Source organism: Amyelois transitella, chromosome 27, assembly GCF_032362555.1.
Source record: "Amyelois transitella isolate CPQ chromosome 27, ilAmyTran1.1, whole genome shotgun sequence".
NCBI lineage: Eukaryota > Metazoa > Arthropoda > Insecta > Lepidoptera > Pyralidae > Amyelois > Amyelois transitella.
This window is the reverse complement of record NC_083530.1, coordinates 3,120,747-3,139,684: the sequence shown is the minus strand read 5'-3', so window position 1 is coordinate 3,139,684 and position 18,938 is coordinate 3,120,747. Positions and strand designations below refer to the sequence as shown.

The 18,938-nt window shown below is 36.3% G+C and overlaps 3 protein-coding genes across 4 annotated transcripts in view; all 3 read right to left on the bottom strand.

The window, feature by feature from the left end:
* The window catches only part of LOC106140743 (irregular chiasm C-roughest protein), a 64,014-nt gene that overhangs the window by 31,455 nt on the left and 13,621 nt on the right, over positions 1-18,938 (bottom strand). The gene's annotated exons all lie outside the window — the stretch shown is intronic.
* LOC106140753 (uncharacterized) lies at positions 3,820-8,633 on the bottom strand. The gene is made up of 2 exons (XM_013342388.2): positions 7,242-8,633; positions 3,820-3,925 (listed from the first exon to the last, which is right to left on the bottom strand). The coding sequence occupies exon 1, from the start codon at positions 8,208-8,210 to the stop codon at positions 7,314-7,316; it is 897 nt and encodes a 298-aa protein (XP_013197842.1). The 5' UTR covers positions 8,211-8,633; the 3' UTR covers positions 3,820-3,925; positions 7,242-7,313.
* Positions 16,435-17,604, bottom strand: LOC106140450 (uncharacterized). The gene has a single exon (XM_013342046.2). The coding sequence runs from the start codon at positions 17,602-17,604 to the stop codon at positions 16,435-16,437; it is 1,170 nt and encodes a 389-aa protein (XP_013197500.2).

Here is an 18,938-nt window from a genome sequence, read left to right as displayed (position 1 = left end):
CCTTTTCGACATCTCCCGCTAAATTTGTCCACGGAGAGGCAAAAAGAAGGAATTACCTTACACCACAGACAAAATTACACCCTATTGCAAACAACTTAACTGCGAAATCGGAACAACAGCTGAAGTGCGTAGGAAAATGTGCTTTGAGGTGGAAATTATAAAGCGGAAAATCATCTGTCGGTTTAAATTTGTTGTAGACACGGATAAACATTTTGTTTGTGTGTTTTTTTGCAATCCGTGTAATTCAGTTAGGCTATTTGTTTACGATCTCAACAGTTTTCATAGATGAAATTAGACTAACTAAACTGTTTTACGGCTTGGGTATGTTATTTCGTGTTAATATTCTTCCAATAAACTTGGTATTCTTCTTGTAGGCAATCGGGTAGCAACCGTCACTAATAGAATTTCGATTCCATTAAAGCCATACAGCTTAACGTGATCTTTCAGTCTTTTAAAGACTGTTGGCTCTGTCTACCCCGCAAGGGACGTAAACGTGACTAAATGTAAGTAATCTAGGATTCTCCATGCAAACACTTTTCAGAAAACCGCATTTCGCGGAAAAACATACAGGTCATATCGAGAACCACCTTTTTTCAAGGCGTTAAAATACAAACGGGAATAAAAGGGCTAAGATGGTAGAAACATGCAGACAGTACAGCCGAAAATATCGAAGCGTCAAAAGAAATCAATATCTCCATAGGATAAGTGAGTCATGTAAACTGATAGTCCAAGATTCGGTTCCGATAATACGACAACACCGTCAAAGTAATTAAAACTAATTGGTCTTGAACTGGTTATAATTTATGCCAGTTTTTTTTAAAGACGAATAAGGCTGAGGTTATGTTGTAAAACGCTTTTGAATTGATTCGAATTCACCATCCTGAACACAATACTAGGTACTTTCCCGGGGGCAAATAGGTAGACAGAGGTTTAGTTTTGTCACGAATTATGTACCTGTTTTGTTGCATCCACATAAAAAACTTCTTTATAAAAAATATAATCATACCTTGATCAGGGACGTCCTGGTAAAAAGTCAGGTCAAGAGTAACCGACACCGACGAGATGACATGAAAAGAGTTATGAACTTGGATTAAGCGCCAGGATCTTGGCAAGTGGAAAGATGTAGTCTCTACCTACCCCTCTGGGAAAGAAGCTTTATTTTATGAATGTTTGTAAACAAGGGCTAGTTCAATTACTGCACCAATTTATGCCAAAATACGCCGCCCACGTCCGCTTTAAAAACCGCTCACGCTCTTTCAACCACTCTGGTCACACCATTAGACTACTTGATTAAAAAATCAACAGTAGTCTTAAGAAATACCACACTTGAAAGATAAGATATCATATTGACATTATTACACTATTATCTTTTGCCGACTTCCAATTATTTTAAGGCTGTATTAATTTGATTAATATATTTCTGATAATCTTACTGTGATCAGTGGCCATGTATCAATGACTCTTTCCTGATTTTTATTTTTAATATTAATGACCGTAGAGTGAAAAACATCATGAGAAAAATGGCATATTTTTCATGGGAAATTTGACCTCATATTACCATCAGGACTGAATTCACACCAGTCTTCAAAATTGTTGACTGTCTACAGGCTTATAAACTTGGGATTCTTCTTTAAGGCAATGGGCTTACAACAGTCACTATCTGAATCTCAATTCTATCATCCAGCTGAATAGTTGAACTATTCAGCATATCTACCCTGCAAGGGATATATACGTGACTATTTGTATTTATGTATGTTGACTGTCTATGAGCAATTTTTTAGGTTATTTCGAAGGAAGCAGCTTTTTACATGCATTTTATGTTAACACTAGCTGTGCCCGCGACTTTGTCCGCGTGGAATAGGTATTTTGGGCATCATTGAAGCCCTCAAGGATGAAGCGTGATGTTAAATAGCCCAAAGCCTTCCTCAATAAGTGGACTATTCAACACAATTTTTCAATTCGAACTAGTAGTTCCTGAGATTAGCGCGTTCAAACAAACAAACAAACTCTTCAGCTTTATAATATTAGTATAGATACGCCGTCTCCTAGTTTTCGTCTTCCGTGGTACACCACGAACCAGACAAATCTGCCACAATTAAGCAAATGCTTTTAGCGACAGTCGAAACTCCTACTTGCATATTTATAGAGAACGTTTGAGCTATTCACAGTTTGTTAGGTACAGTCTGCTGTAGGTAAAAATAGACACAAGCGAGTCTTGTGCATCAAGTAAAAGCGGTTATTGTTATATTGTATTAAGTTGTTTTTGTACTTTGTTAAATGTTTTTCTAAGTTGTTTAAAGTTTAAAATTTTTAGTGTTGCCATAATCGTGTGGTTTTTAGCAATTTTGAATACGACCACTCTATATCTTTCCTATGAATATCGTAAAAGGCGAGTCAGGGGTAGGCTTATAAATTGGGATTCTTCTTTAAGGTGATGGGCTAGCAACCTGTCACTTTTTGAATCTCAATTATATCATTGAGCTTGTGGCCTATCGGTCTTCTCAAGACTGTTGGCTCTGTCTACCCCGCAAGGGATAACGACGTGATTATACGTATGTAGTTATGTTGGCTCTGTCTATAGAGGTGATTATATGTTGTGTAGTTATCGTAATTTAAACTTGGTAGGATTCAAACCTTTGTTTCACACCATAGGGTTTGAAATCAAACCATTTGCCTCACGCTTTTTCCTGTCTCACACCCTAACCGCTCGACCACTAAGTCCCGTTACTATAACTAAATAAAACAACCTTTTAAAATTCAACAAATTAACTACATTGGAGCCGAATTTGTCGGCTGTCGAATCGTTTATATCTGTTCATTGATACGGAATTATACCCGTAATGTGTTGGTTCAGATTTCATTGATAACGTTTGTTTATGGTTTCCGACCATTTTTTTGTTATTATATTTAATTAAAGCATATTAAATATTATCTTTTAGAGTAAAACATAATACACTCGCTGTGCCCGCGACTTCGTCCGCGTGAAATAGTTATTTTGGGCATCATCATCCCCGTTTTTTTTTTTCACATTTTCCATTATTTCTTCGCTCCTGATAGTTGCAGCGTGATATATAGCCAAAAGCCTTCCTCGATAAATCGTTTATTGAACACAAAAAGAATTTTACAATTCGAACCAGTAGTTTCTGAGATTAGCGCGTTCAAACAAACAAACTTTTCAGCTTTATAATATTAGTATAGATATATCTATAATGTACGCTATTATTTTCCTTAAGGGGTAGACTAAGCCAATAGTTAGGAAAAAAAAAAAAATACAAAAAAAAATACAAAATCGTTTATTTCTTAAAGCACATGACACAAGAAATATGATTGGAGTCTCCTTTTAAGCGTGCAAGCCTGTGCCAGGAGACTCCGCTCTTTCATAAAAGCAAATTAACCTTGTAAAGTACGAGTAAGGTAATTAAATAAATATATAATGTGCATTTGAAAAAGTGTTAGATTCGTATACTAAGGTAAACTATATTTTATATTTATGTTAATATACATTTATCCTTATACTATAGTAAAGCCTCAGTCTGTTCATAACTTTTCGTTTTAAGCCATCCAGTAATCACAAACTTACATTCCTTATACAATTTTCTATATATATTATTTACTCTGTTAATTTTGTTATATAATTGGGCTGATATTACATAGAATTGTCTTCGTGCAAAATATGTTCTAGTTTGTGGTATTTTAGCTACTATGTATCTCCTTCTTCTTGTTTCAACTTTAGGATCATATTCTGTAGTTTTATGCTTATACAGTACACAATGCAAAATATACAACTGTCTAACCGTAAGCAGATTACACTCATTGTATAAGAGTTCAGTTGAATATCGCTTTTTCTTAAAATACATAATTTTGATCAGGAATCTCTGTGCTCTTTCTAATCCTATAAAATGAGTCTTTGCAGCATTTCCCCAAACTGAAATACAATAAATAAGAATGCACTGCACAAGTGATATATAAATATTGTTCAGAAGGTTTTTGGATGAGCACTGTACGTCTAAACCTCTGGGTACCACATAACGTAATGATTTAAATATCCAGGACAACTTTCTCACTCTATTTATTACGTGATCTACATGCGGGTACCATGATAATCTTTGATCAACCAGTACACCCAAGTACTTAACCTTATCTACTCTGTCGATGATAGGACAGCAGCAGTCAGGAAGATCAGTATTTTGGTTACAAGAATGGATTTTTATACGGTAACCTTGATTAGGTTGATTTCGTGAGTCAATACCAAAACAGATGTAATTAGTTTTTGCAGTGTTAAGAGTGAGCAAATTACTTTTGAGCCAGCGTGCTACCTGGGCTAGCCCTGTCTCAATGTGTGTACGTGTACTATCCCATGTAGTGCCACTGAAGACAATGGCAGTATCGTCCGCATATGAAAAGATTTTCGCATTTGGAATATTCATTTCACAGAGATCATTTATATACAAAAGAAACAGGGTGGGACCCAGTACACTCCCTTGAGGAACACCATATGTAACATTTTCTACCTCACTCACACAGTTTTCAATTTTAACCGTTTGCTGTCTGTTACTCAGATAGTCTTTAAACAGAGCGAGTGCCACATCTCTGATACCTATTCGTTCTAACTTCCGTATAAGAATGGGGATAGAAACGGTGTCGAAAGCACTTTTCAGGTCCAGGAATACAGCAGAGCATTTGACGCCTAGATCTAAATTACGTGCAACCAGAGTTGTCAGCTCAATTACTGCATCTTCCGCCGATTTTCCTCGTCGGAAGCCAAATTGTTTTGACGAAAGTATTTGGTATTTGTCAAGAAAATTTATTAATCTAATGTTAATTAATTTTTCCAAAACTTTCGATATAGCTGGTAGAATAGATATTGGCCGATAGTTGCTGACATCGTTTCTATTACCTCTCTTATGTATAGGTGTGATAATGGATTTTTTTAGTGGCAACGGAAATATTCCCTTCAAAAAACAAAGATTTACTAGGTGAGTCAGAATCGGAACAATTACATTTTTACCTAGTTTCAGGAATTTTGTGGATATGTTGTCCCATCCAGGAGCACTGTCCGATTTGAGACCCATCAGTACACCGCTCACTTCATCACAATCCGTTGGCAGTAGCACAAATGTATTAGGTTGTTGTGGAATATTATGTAACATTGTATTAAGTTCAGCTTCAGAACTTGTCTGAATCTGCGTAGCTAATTGTTTACCAACATTTGCAAACACTTTATTTATATAGTTAACAGATTCCTGATTTGAGGGTTTAATATGCAACAATTCAGAGTTTTGACTATTATTTTTGTTAGTATAAGTAATGCTTCTAATATTTTTCCAAAGTTGTTTATTATTATTTAAAGATTTTGATAAAAGTTCTTTTTCATAATTTCGTTTTAATTTTTTAATCAGATTATTACAATAGTTCCTATATCTTTTATAAATGACTTTAGTAACTTCATTCCCAGGATTATTTTTACATTCTTTCTGTAATTTGTTCCGATTTTTTATACAACGCAATATTCCTGGGGTGATCCAGGGTTTTATTATTCTTTTAGATTTAGGTATATTAGTGGTAACAGAATTTTGATCCAAGCAATTTTTTATACATTTAGTTAACTTCTCTATTATTATTGTGGGGTCATCACAGAACAGTAAGTCATTAACATTGCTTTTTTCCAACGCAACTACGGCACTTCCGAAATCAGTTTTGGTTCTAGATTTATTCACCTGTGAACAACGCGGTACTGAGGAGATGGAGAGAAAAACAGTTTTATGGTCTGTTATACTAGTTTCTAAAATAACTATACGTGCGGTATGTTTTACTTTATTTAATTTGAGCATTATATGATCTATGCAATTTTTATCATTCGTTTTAAAAGTATGTCCTGCAAGTATCCCATAGTTAGATAACATATTCTGGTATAGTATTCTGTTTTTGCGTTCATGAGATTCTTCTTTAGTTTTAAACTTAATGTTTATGTTTAAGTCACCCGCGACAACTATATTATTTCTAGAATTTAAAGATATTAGATGGGACTCTAGGGAATTTATGAACGGTTCGGCATTTTGTTGTGATGGAGACCTATATATACCTAAAATGACAGTGCCCAGTACATCGACTTGAATACAGGAAGCATGGGTAAGTATGATTTCCTTCACTTCGTGCCTAAGTGTATTTTTAATATAGAGAACAACACCATCATTTTGGTTTAAGTGACGAGTACTATGATACATGCAATAGCCTATCATTTGAGGTATGTTTTTATTATCATTTAATCTACATTCTGTCAATATAACAACATCTATATCAGTCTTTAAAGTAGCCAAAGTAAGGGTAAAATCGTCAAAGTTGTGATCAATACTTCTTATATTTTGCGTTATTACAGTAAGGTCCCTTTTGTCTACTTTAATAGTTGAATTAAATTCACTAGGGCTACAAATAGTGGAAGTGGCTATCTCCATATTGTCTATGTCATTTAACGTTACCAATCGTTCATCCATTATGATAATAAGTTAGGCTGCACGTCAAAATAAGGCCGATGTGACATATACAGTAAATGCATTTCATTTTAATAATTACTGAGTTTTGTGGTTTGTACGATTTTACTATCATTATTTGCATACTTAGATGTTCAATCGGTTTTAAACGTAAATATGTATTTAAGAAATAGTTACATAAGGGCTGTTTAGACAAATGACAGAAGGTGTATACTTTCACCAAATGTGAAAAAATCCGAAAGTTCAAAAAGTGCACAGATCCGTTATAATAAATTAAATATATATTTGAATTGTATATTTTAAGTATACAACTGTTATATATATATGTATATAACCGTTATATACATATGCATATATAGTCCAAAAGCCGTGTTGATGGTATGTAATAAAATGAATTTTTTTTATAAATGAATTATTATTATATGATTGTATCAGCTTATTTTGATATCTAATAAAAGTTTTCCATATAAGTGAGAATAAGAGACTGAAATTATCATAAGTGATATGTATGTTACCCCTAGAGTTAGCAATTAACAACAACAGACTAGGCAAAAGTAAGGCAGTGTACACATAGACATTTTTAATATTAAATAGTAAACATGCATGTATTACAAATGAATAGCAAAATTGCTTTAATTTATTATTGTTATAAATCAAGTATGGATATTTAAGTAGTTGTTGAGTGACTTTGAATTTTGTGAGTGATAATTGTCTTTTCAAATTTGTTAAGAACATTGAGATAAAAAATATTACCTTCATTAAGTTTAACCATAGACGTACATATAGTTCATCGTTATTCATACACACGTTAAGCTGCAAAAATAGTCATTTATCTTGGAATAAGCCTTGGACTTGCTCTTCAGTCCTAATATTTATTATTGGAGAATTTTCATCTTTTCTAACGAATACTTTTCCATAAGCCGTCCAACAAAATTTGTAACTCTTCGACTTAGCGAGGTCACGGGCTAGGAAATGGAGACGTGTTCCTTTTGCTGTGAGGTGTTCTGATACGAATATTGGAGTATCCTCCTGCGTTTTGTAGCCCATGTGTTTGGCACATAATTTATTTTGATGTTTCATGTTAAAAAATTTTACCTTCTTTAGGAATTCCGCTTTTAAAATAGCAGAGTTAGTCTCCACAATAATTGGAGTATTCTTCTTTTCAGGATGATTTCCTCTCACTCGATAAATGTCCTTAATGTCACAATTTCGTAATGAGCAGTCCACAGTCTTGAACAAGTTTGTGACATTTTCTATGAGGTCCTGTTTAGTCTCAGGGTTCATCTTTGGAACATTTTTTATTTCAAAGTTTGTTTTACGACTCGCTATAAGAATATCTTCGAGTTTGCTTTCCAGGATGTTAATATAATCTCTATTTTTCTTAGATTGCACTTCAAGCTCATTTATCTTCGTCTGATATTCCTTATTTTGCTCCACCAGAAAATCCATAGAATTTTGAATTTGTTTATTAAAATCTTTAATTTCTTTTATTTCTTGTTGAAGGGGTTTCATTATATTACATAACTCTTCTCTAACTATAGTCCGTAAATCTGTTGAGGTGCTATCCATGCACTCGTCCGTAATCCGGCGCCGTTTGTTATCTCGTTGCGTAATGTTAATAACATCCTCCAAAGATCCAGAAAACTGGCCCACCTTATCCATGTCCGTTTCCGAAAAACTTACTGACTTATTTAGTGGCGGAGAGCGCATTAAATTAGGCATACTTTAAGTCTGCTATTAGTCAAAGCAAAACAAAATAACGGTAACAAGTAGCTAAGCGTTCTCGTAGCAGTACAAAGGCGCCCCTGTCGTAGACTCGTAGTAGGTATTGGGTCGTAGCTTCAAGCTCATGCGTCAGCCGGAATCATTCGGTATCACTCGGCACTAGTCGTAGCTGCGGTCGTAGCGTATGCACACAACGGAGTGAGAAGAATAATATATTTGACCCTTTCGCGGAGGTGAAGATGCAGTCCCCGCGCTCGCTTCAACTTGCCGTGCCACGAAACTTGCCGTAGAACGTCGCAGGTGCAATAAATATTGCTATTTGTATTTTCGCACTTGTACACGTTGATTTAAACGCGAGTTTAGTATAAATCAAGTTCAATTATTGGGAAATTAACGAGTAACACGTCTGCTCAGCACACGATCTTGGACGAAAGAGGAGAGAGAGGAGGAGATTCATGATTGTAGTGACAGGTTGCTAGGTACATACATATAGTCACGTCTATACTCCTTGCGGGGTAGACGAAGACAACAGTCTCGAGAAGACTGGGTGGCGCTCTTCTGATGATAGAATTGAGATTCAAATAGGTTGCTAGCCCATCGCCTTGTGGAAACATCTATACGCCATACGTCACAACAGAAAATCACACAACTGTCAAACCATAGCGAAGAAAATGACGCGCTCAGTCAATAGCAGCGAAGAGTCTAAATCGCGATAGTAATAATAATCACCACGATTTCACGCCCCGCAGTCTCACCTCTCGACATCCTTAGCCACCCACGCCGATGTTGCCCCTTTGTTGCCAATCATGGTGACTGATTTGAGGGGCCCATTTAGTGAGTGGCGAGTCACCACCTGCCACATAGTAGTCACGTATTCATGATTATGGCAGGTGTTCTCCAGCAATAGCCCAGTTTAGGTCCATCCAAACGTCAACTCCATAACCCATCATCCTTTTCCTTAATTTGTAGCTCCACCTCCTGCCGAGACCTGTTCATGGACATATCATCTATTGATATGCCCGGGAACGGGTTTTGGCAGGAGAACAACATAACATCAACTTCTCCAAAGGGCCTCTACGTGTTGGATTTATATCCCCACGCAAGCCTCTCAAAAATCCGGGGTGTATAGACCCGTGAAATCCAGGAGGAGAAACATAATAATCTATTTCTTTTCTATTTGTTTGTACACGATTATCTCTGGAATAAGTAGTTTCGCAATATATATTCTTTAAATACTTGGAAAACTGGAACACTTTTTAGAGAGCTATGATCAGTCACGCGGACGAAGTCGTGGACATAAACAAAAAATTTAAATTCATATTTGTTAAAATTTGAATTTAATCATAAAAGGATCTCACAGCATCTAGAATTCCGATCGTTACCATCTCCGAAACTCGATCTAATAATAAACACCGGAACGGGGGTCATTACAGACAGACAGACACTCGGATGTCCTGATGACGGATGTCACCGGATGTAGCCAGTTCCGTTTATTTTGAGGTTATAACATGACTTGCCCTACGAGTAACTTAGCTATGCAAGTATTATAATCCCTACTTAATTATTTGGGGGGGAGGTATTTCTAAAACTGTGCTGTATCCAAAAATCATACATACATAAAGTCACGTCTGCACCTCTTACGGGGTAGACAGAGCCAAAAGTCTTGAAAAGTCTGATAGGTCACATTCAACTGTTTGGCTTAATGATAGAATTGAGATTGTGACAGTTTGCTAGCCCATCGCCTAAAAAAGAATCTCAAGATTATAAGCCTATCCCTTAGTCGCCTTTTACGACATCCATGGGAAAAAGATGGAGTGATCCTATTTCTTTTATACGTAATAATAAATAATGCGTGGTGCCGGAAACCTTACGGCACAAAAAACCACAACCAAAAAATAAATACTTGAACATAAATAGAAATCTTCCAAAAATCATTAAAATAATCTACCTAATTCCTTACGTATAAGAAGAAAGGCCTAGTTTATAAGACTGTTAATTTTTAAAATAACAATAATAACAATATCTTTATTGAGGACATATTTCAACAAAGAAAATACCGTACAGCGGATGATACGAAATGTACTCAAAAGTTTATTGACGTGTTCCTTTCGTTTGCTTATTAACAGTAATAAGCAGTGACTTGTCCAACTAGTATTGAGTACACAGAGCAAAGACGCCGCCGGTAACGCTCTGTGCTGTGAGGAGAACTATCTCGATGCAAGTGACTCACTAAAAACGAGCTTTTATATCGATCGTATTCAAAATTATGAATATAAAGAAATGAGTTGTTTTTTTTTTTCATATCACAATTTAGATTTTTGGAAAGGGTTAGCAATCTGTCACTATTTTAGGATCTTTATTCTATTATTAAGCTCTGTTAAAACTAAAGATTCTTATAACTATTGGCTTTATATACCTCGTATGGGATAAAAACGTGATTTGTATACATAAATAGATACATTAATATAATATTAAATGGAAGAGATATATGTCTAAAATTATTAATCAAATTGATAACCGAGTCTCTTATTAAATGTTATACATATACATTCTAGGGAATAATATATATATTATTGCAGGTATTATTATTTATAAAAAACAAAACAAAAAATATATGTTTTACTCCGTTTCGTAGAATACATACATACATAAAATCACGCCTCTTTCCCGGTGGGGTAGGCAGAGACTACCTCTTTCATAGAATAAGTAAACTAAACTCACAAAATTGGAAGTCGAACGACTGTCATACTCGCCTCGTTGGTTTTCTGTAAGTCGTTGACTTCAATAATACCACCTTTTATCGTTACCATATGTTTGCGAGCGGAATACGCACAGGCGATAATAAAACGAGTTTTTTGAGAAGTACAATCACAGAATTAATAATTGTACTTTTAGTATGGAGTACGGTCATAGGCGGACCCCGGACTCTTCTTTAGAGAAGAAGATATACTTGGAACATAAAAAAATAACAGGAAAATTATGGTAAAGAATCAGATTTATCTGCCTACTAACAGCGGTCTTACCTGTAGATATCCGAATAATAATAAATTACTCCGATCTTTAAGCGCTTTTATTGTATATATTTTAAGCAGTTGGTATTGCTACGTCCGTAGCATTGCAAGCGCGACGCTGTTTTTATAGTACACAGCGATCATTTATGACGTGAAACGGGAAAGCGATAGTTTTCGCGCGATAAAAACGGCATCGCGCGTGCCATATTACGGGGCTGAATACTTTTCGTATTACAATTTCATAAGCTTGGGCTGTAACTATTAAAAGTAAAGTAAAGTAAAAGTAAAAAGAATTTATTCAAAGAACACCATAACAAACAAAGGAAACAAGAATATGTACAAAAACAAACATGTAGTATAGTGCTCCCGAAAGGGTACCCCCTCAGCATAATGCTGGCCGTAAACAATATGCTACACGGCTAGCGCTGATCTTCCGGGGGTGCCCGGGTAGGCATCACGGACATACGTACAATGAAAACAAAACAAAAAACAAACAAAAAAAAAAAAGAAAAGAAATATATATACATATATATGTTCAACATACAAATAATACAAGAACAATACCTATATATTTTTATATTGCTCCTGCATCACTGCACCCATATTTATTCATATATATGTATATATATATTTTTCCCGTACATAAATACATAATTAACATTAATAACTAAATAAAAAGGAAGAAAAAAAATAACAAATAAAAATAAAATTAAAACAATAACACAACTGTCAAAGTCACTGTCAACTCGATCCTGCATAGATAGATAGATAGATAGATAGATAAAAGCTTTATTCACCATCACAATACATTAGTTGGACACATACATAATTAACAGTAATAAACAATGTGAATGTGCAATGTGCATGAATGTACCACAAACAATGATGGACAGTGAAAAGGTCCTGACTCAGCATAATGTCGCAGGTGTAGGCACCGCGACGCTGATGATTCTGCCAGAACCTTAGATGAGCTCAGCGAAGCCACACGAAGAGGAGATAAATGTACCTACTAGTTATAGGGCGAGTGTCCAGTAAAGTTTGTTAATGGCTCAGCAAAAAAGAAATAAATAAGTGCGAATGTAATAAATATTTTCATTTACTGTTGCTTATTACTTAAGTGTTAAAAAAGCGCACGCACGTCACTTTAACAATCAAATGGTTCAATAATTAATGACTGTAGCCACACTAGGAAAACATGCGAGTAATGTTTGTGTATATATTTGTATATTTAACTTTGTGATTGGGTCAAACGTTTGCCATTCCAATTGCATTTGACAGAATAAATTCCTTAAATTTAAGTTTAAATGAAAAGAGTGATTTTAAATTTCGAATAGGAGGGGGGATATTATTCCATATTTTAGTGGCATTATACCTAAAACTACAACAGAACGCAGCTGTTCTGTGTCGAGGCACGACGAGAGGAGGGACACATGTTCTCAACCCCTCCGATCCTCTCGGATATCTCAATTTTATTTTGTCATACAAATACATAGGCGACTTCTTGTTGATCACACCAAACATAAGGGTTGCCATGTACAGTTTCTGTCGATCTCGCATTTTTAAGAGATTTGAGGAGTAAATGAACGGACTAACACTTGTGCGAGGTGGAATTTTAAAGCAATATCGTGCACAGGCATTTTGTACCCGCTGTATAAGTTTCTGTGATTTAGCTAAGAGACAAGGTCCGTATACAGTAATGCAATAATTAAGCTTAGATAAAACCAGTGCCTCACACAGAGAGATACGTAAATCTACGCATATGAAATCTCTAATACGGTATAAGACTTTCAGTCTATAAAAACAACTCTTCACCACCCCCGCCACATAATCCTCAAACCTAAGTCTGCCGTCCATCAGTACTCCCAAATTTCTAGCCTCTTCTACCATATCAACACTGGTGTCCCTGATTTTAACGCATAATCTTCTCGATTTAGTTTTAGCTATTTGACTTTTAGATCCAAAAATCATAAATTTTGTTTTGGTTGGATTTAGAACTAAGCAATTCCTTTCAGACCAAGCAGCGATTCTGTCAAGATCCGCATTAAGATCGGCAATGGCACTATCAAAGTCTTTGTCTCCAAAAGATACGTAAATCTGCAAATCGTCAGCATACAATTGGTATTTGCAAATTTTAATAACGTCAATTATATCCGCAGTATATATAATAAACAACAGCGGCCCCAAAATAGAGCCCTGTGGTACACCTCTGCTAACAGGACTATTCTTCGATTTAAGTACCTCACCATTGGAGGCTCGTATTTGGATCCGCTGCGACCGGCCACTGAGGTAAGAGTTGAACCATTTTATTGTTGATGGATGGAACCCATAGTAAGACATCTTCGAAAGAAGAAGGGGAATATTTATGCAATCAAAGGCACGCGAGTAGTCCAACAGAACGAGAAGAGAGGCCTCGCCCCTATCCTGACTGTAAAGAATATTATCAACAACATCGATCAATGCTGTCGCTGTGCTGCGACCCTTTCTGAAACCCGATTGTTTGTCTGGAAGAAGGCCACAAGCCTCACAATATTTGTATAACTGTAGGTATACTATTTTTTCCATTATCTTAGATACATATGGAAGGAGGCTGACAGGACGTAAGTCCTTAAAGTCCTGGGGACTGTCTACTTTTGGTATTGGACACACAATGGCTATTTTCCATTTATCAGGAAATGTACAGGATGTGATAGACTTATTAATAATTTGAGTGATTATTGACAATGTATACGGCATTGTTAAAAGTATCATGTCCCTACTGAGACCATCACTACCCTGCGCGTTCGACTTAATACTTAATATGATATTGGCAACAACTTCATCAGTCACCGGCTCTAGGCGAAACTCACAGGAAAACTTACGATGACATTCAAAGTATGACAAATCTGATATAGAAATAGAATTTAGCCCAGGGACATTCAAAAAGTGAGCATTGATTTTTTCGGGTTCCAAAAGATGTTGAGGAAGATCGCAAGCATTATTTGAATCAGGCAGAACTGAATTTTTAATATTTTTCCAAAGCAATTTGGGATTCTTAATATTATTATTAATATATTGATCAAAATAAGCTTTACGCTCAGTGAAAAGACACACGTGTACCATTTTCTTTAAATCTTTATAATGCCTATGATCCTCCTCCAGTCCTGAAATTTTGTATCTCCTGTGAGCCTCATCGCGCAGTTTCATTTGGTAACGAATATTACTTGTAATCCACGGAGTGTTTTTAGGTCGTACAACAGATGAGGTGATCGGCGCATGACGATCAAACAATGCCATTACTCGATTGGTGAAAACAGAGATTAAGTCATTAACGTCATCCAAATCATTTATTTCATATAGGTTCAAATCTAAAATATCACTGTCAAAACCACTCAAACATATTTTTTTTAATTTCCTGCTACTGACCTTCTTCAGAGGCAATCTAGGTCTTCTTATGTTTAAATGAGCTGTAATAAAAGCATGAGCTCCAAGCTGGGGTATATGATCAACATTTAAGTCGCAAACTACACTATTCGAACAGATCAGATCAATAATTGTCTCACTATGGGAAGTAAAATGGGTGGGTTGGTTAACGAAGTTCGTGAGATTAAAACATTTCAAAAACTGTTCAAGCTGTGGGTACTTGTATGGGTCTTTTTCAATTAAGTCAACATTAAAGTCACCTACAAGGTAAACCTTATCATAGTCATAAAATGACGCAAGCGATTCGGTTATAGCATCAAAAAAGGTTCCCGGGTTAAGCCATGGAGGCCGATACGCAGTGCCAATGAGCAAACGAACGGAATTTACCTTAAGAGATATCCACATCTGATCAATATGTGAGGCCGATGTGGGCTGTGGACAGGTGCGTGCCTCTAGCCCCTTCCTTATGTAAAATCCTACTCCTCCACCACGACTACGTTGGTGATTTGGCGGCCTAGGTATATGTCGGAGTCTGTAACCTGGAACCGTTGGGGCACGCCTATCCCCCTCATCAGAAAGCCAGGTTTCATTTATTGCCAGAATATCTGGAGAAACGCGAGCCACTGCCATTAAAAACTCATCATGTCTCGACCCTAGCGACCCTTTGTTAAAGAGACTAATTTTCATGTTTTTTGATTTAATCATTTTTGTTTGCATATTTATTTAGTATAAGACGCGTGAATTATGAGTGAGATAATTAAAAATAACGTATAAGTGATATCACTTTTAAAAGTCAATATCTTAAAAGAGACAAACATTTTCTCATATGTGTGTGGGGTTCTATAAATATGAATCTCAGTTTCAAAACAAAACAGATGATTGTCAAAGTTATTTACAAAAAAATATAATGTGTGTAAGAGATGTAACTCAATGAAATATATATGTATATAAAAGCCACTTTGAGGTAAAGCATTTTTTGTATAAATAAACCGAAAAACGTGCCCCATCAGTGCCCCTTCAGTGCGCCGCAAAACACATACACATTGCACATTCAAAACCAATGTACTTTTGAGTCTAAAGCAATTCCTTCTCATCTTAACATAAACAATATAGAAGCTATTAGCTTTACACATACACATTTCTAATTCAAATAACTGAGCACTGTATACAATCTTTTGTGCAATAACTACTAAATGGGGAATGCAAAAGAGTTTAATTTTACGTTTAAACAGTAGCCACCTGGTCAACCAAATACCAAGTCCATCGTACATATAATAATCGCAAGCACTTATAGTATATAATATACGAGTAAAAAAGGACCGAGCACTAGGCTTCCCATATGAAGAAACTGAGTAGGAAATATAAAAATAACCTTCGCATAGTTTAAACAGTGTATGTAAGGATAGCCAAGTTATACAAACCTTATATATAATAAATATATCAAAAGCAATAAAATATATGTTTCTATGTTTCAACAAGGCGTATAAATGTTTACAAGTAGTCACCATCATTCTCGTGAAAAATACATTTGAAAAATACAAATTGTTAATTTTATACATCCGCCGTACATTTAATGTAAACAAAGCACTAATTAAAGTATATGAGAAATACACGAAAGAAAAATATAGTATAGATGTATAGTTGCATAATAGCACCTTAAAAGCGAGAAACAGATAAAAAAAGTACCGGTGATTATATCTACATCCCCACAGTACATGTATATGTGAGCAAGCACTTGACACAATACTAAATAGCATAATAACTATAACAGGGAAAACCAGATCTATCCCTTGCAATATAAACCGGTAAATTCATAACAATCGCTGGCTTGAATTATCGTTGGCATCAGAGACAGCTGAGGCAAGGCCGAAAACTCTTACTATATCACTGAGGCTGATTATTTTATATACAGATGAAGAAGCCGTGCGCCTAGCAAACACCTTTCCTCCCTTTGTCCAAACAAATTTCCAACTATCGGGCTTAGCACCACGGGATGCCTGAAGTGTTTTGGCAAATATGATTCTGTTGAGTTTGGTCAGTCTCTCATTAATATAGAACCTTCTTGGTGTATGATGAGGAAGGCCGAGATCACTCGTACTTGCATTTCTACGCACGCGAGACTGCCGCAGCAGTTCATCACGGATAGCGCGACGGGTAAATCGCACCACCACGGGCCGCGGCCGCACGTCACCCCCCACGCTATCTCCCGCATACGACTGCTTCTTATCCTGAGGCTGTCCGCGCGACCCCACTCTTGCTGCTACTACGATATCCTTTTCAGTGATATCAATTCCCAATTTAGAGGCAACAGTTACTACAATATGCACACAAGATTCTCCCTGAAACTCGGGTATGCATGTTAACTCGACGTCGTTCAATAAAAATTCACGCTCACGTTCATTTAACTCGTTCCGCAATTTTGTAATAGTATCATTTACTTCGGGTATGGTTCCCAACTTATTCCCAATCTTGCCTAGTTGAGAAACTAGGCTTACATTCTCCTGTTCAAGATTTTTTACCTTCTTGGCGATCTCATCGATGCTACCATTCAAGTGATTAATTTGGTCAGACAAAAAATCAGTAGTTGCAGTGAATTCAGATTTCACCATCTCGATTGAATTGTGAAGTTCCATTTTGACAAGACTCAAAATCTCAGCTTTGTTTTGTTCTAACTTTGCCAATATCTGAGTGTTATAGCCGTTAAGTTTGCTGTCCAGCAGTGCCGCCAGTTGGTCCAGAGAGAAAGACGTTGATGATGATGGCAATTTGTTCATTATAGGATCAGATTGTAACATAGATGTGCTCAGCGAGGTTATGCTCTCATCCAGGGCAGACCCATCACATGACATGTTAGTCTCGTGGAGTAATCGTACAGGTGTTTCGTCTCCTTTGTGTCGCCGTGAAGTAACATTATTACAGGACGGGCACTGCCATGAGACGGAAAACTCTTCTTTGTTTAGACGATAAAAGTTGCTACTCATATTTAAACAAGCATAATGATAGAACCGCTTGCATATTGTACATATAAGTTGCCTGTCTTTTGCTACAGGTTGTAGACATGCTGTGCAATCCATAATAACAAATTGATATTGTTTATATCCAAAAAAACACCTATATCCAATCCAAAGTCAATTTTTGTTTACCACCGACAATATGCAGTTAACCAATTTATATGTGAACGTATGCTTTGTTGCGTCTCGCTCACACTCATAAAGTTGCGGCTTTAATCGCTCCAGCGAATGCGCAATGTGCCGGCGCAATGGATCTAAGTACAGTGGTCGATATAATGTAATGATGGTGGGTTAGTAGAAATCAATCCTTCGCTTTAAACTGTTTTCGTCACTGAACACGAATATTAGTATATACACAGTAACTACTTGCACCAGTAAACAGGTCTTTTAATAAGCTCTATTTCGTATACACTTTGCACCGAATACTTTTAAGTTTATAATGATTATCTTAATTTATTTACACAGCGTAGTACAAACGCGTCACCTCGAATCGCTTCGCCGCGTACATTCGCCGCGTACATTTCACTCACTCGTACGCATCACCAATCTATTATCTGCATTCTGTGAGCAAATGAACACAACACTTTCCTTGCAAACAAACACGCAGGTATCCGTTGTCCATTCATGGGAAAACAATAATTAAATGTAAACTTAGTAACAAAAATTCAAAGAAAGAAAGTACAACTAACAAAAATTTCATGCAATGTGAAACAGTGTGACCTCGACCGATCGAAGCATGCGTACCTAACCCCCCCAACAACATAAACACCAGTGAAAAACAAGATGTGCCTCCACAGCCAACGAAGCGAGAGATACAAAGAGGTAAGTTACGAGAAAAGCACATACATTAATAATTACTTTATATTACACTAGTGTCCTGCCTAAGCATCTCCTCACTAAGCTGGTGCTCAATGAGGAATTTTTTTAGGTTAGTCTTAAAACTATTTATGGTTTTCAGGTTTCGAATTGGTGGAGGAATATTGTTCCAACACTTGGATGCTGCATATCTAAAGCTGCCTCTAAATGCAACAGAGCGATGCTGGGGTGTTGCAAGTTGGATCGCACAGCTCCTGGCACCACATCTCTTATTTTTTCTCACCCATTCCAATTTGTCATACAGATAGGAGGGGGCTTTGTGATTCAAAATGCCAAACAAGAGACAAGCAAGGTGCAACTTCCGGCGGTGTTTCATTTTTAACATCGAGTTCCGGTTTAAAAAAGGTGTTACATGAGCTCTCAAAGGAATATTAAAACAATATCTAGCACAAGCATTCTGGATCCTCTGAAGAAGCCGTTTTGTTTTA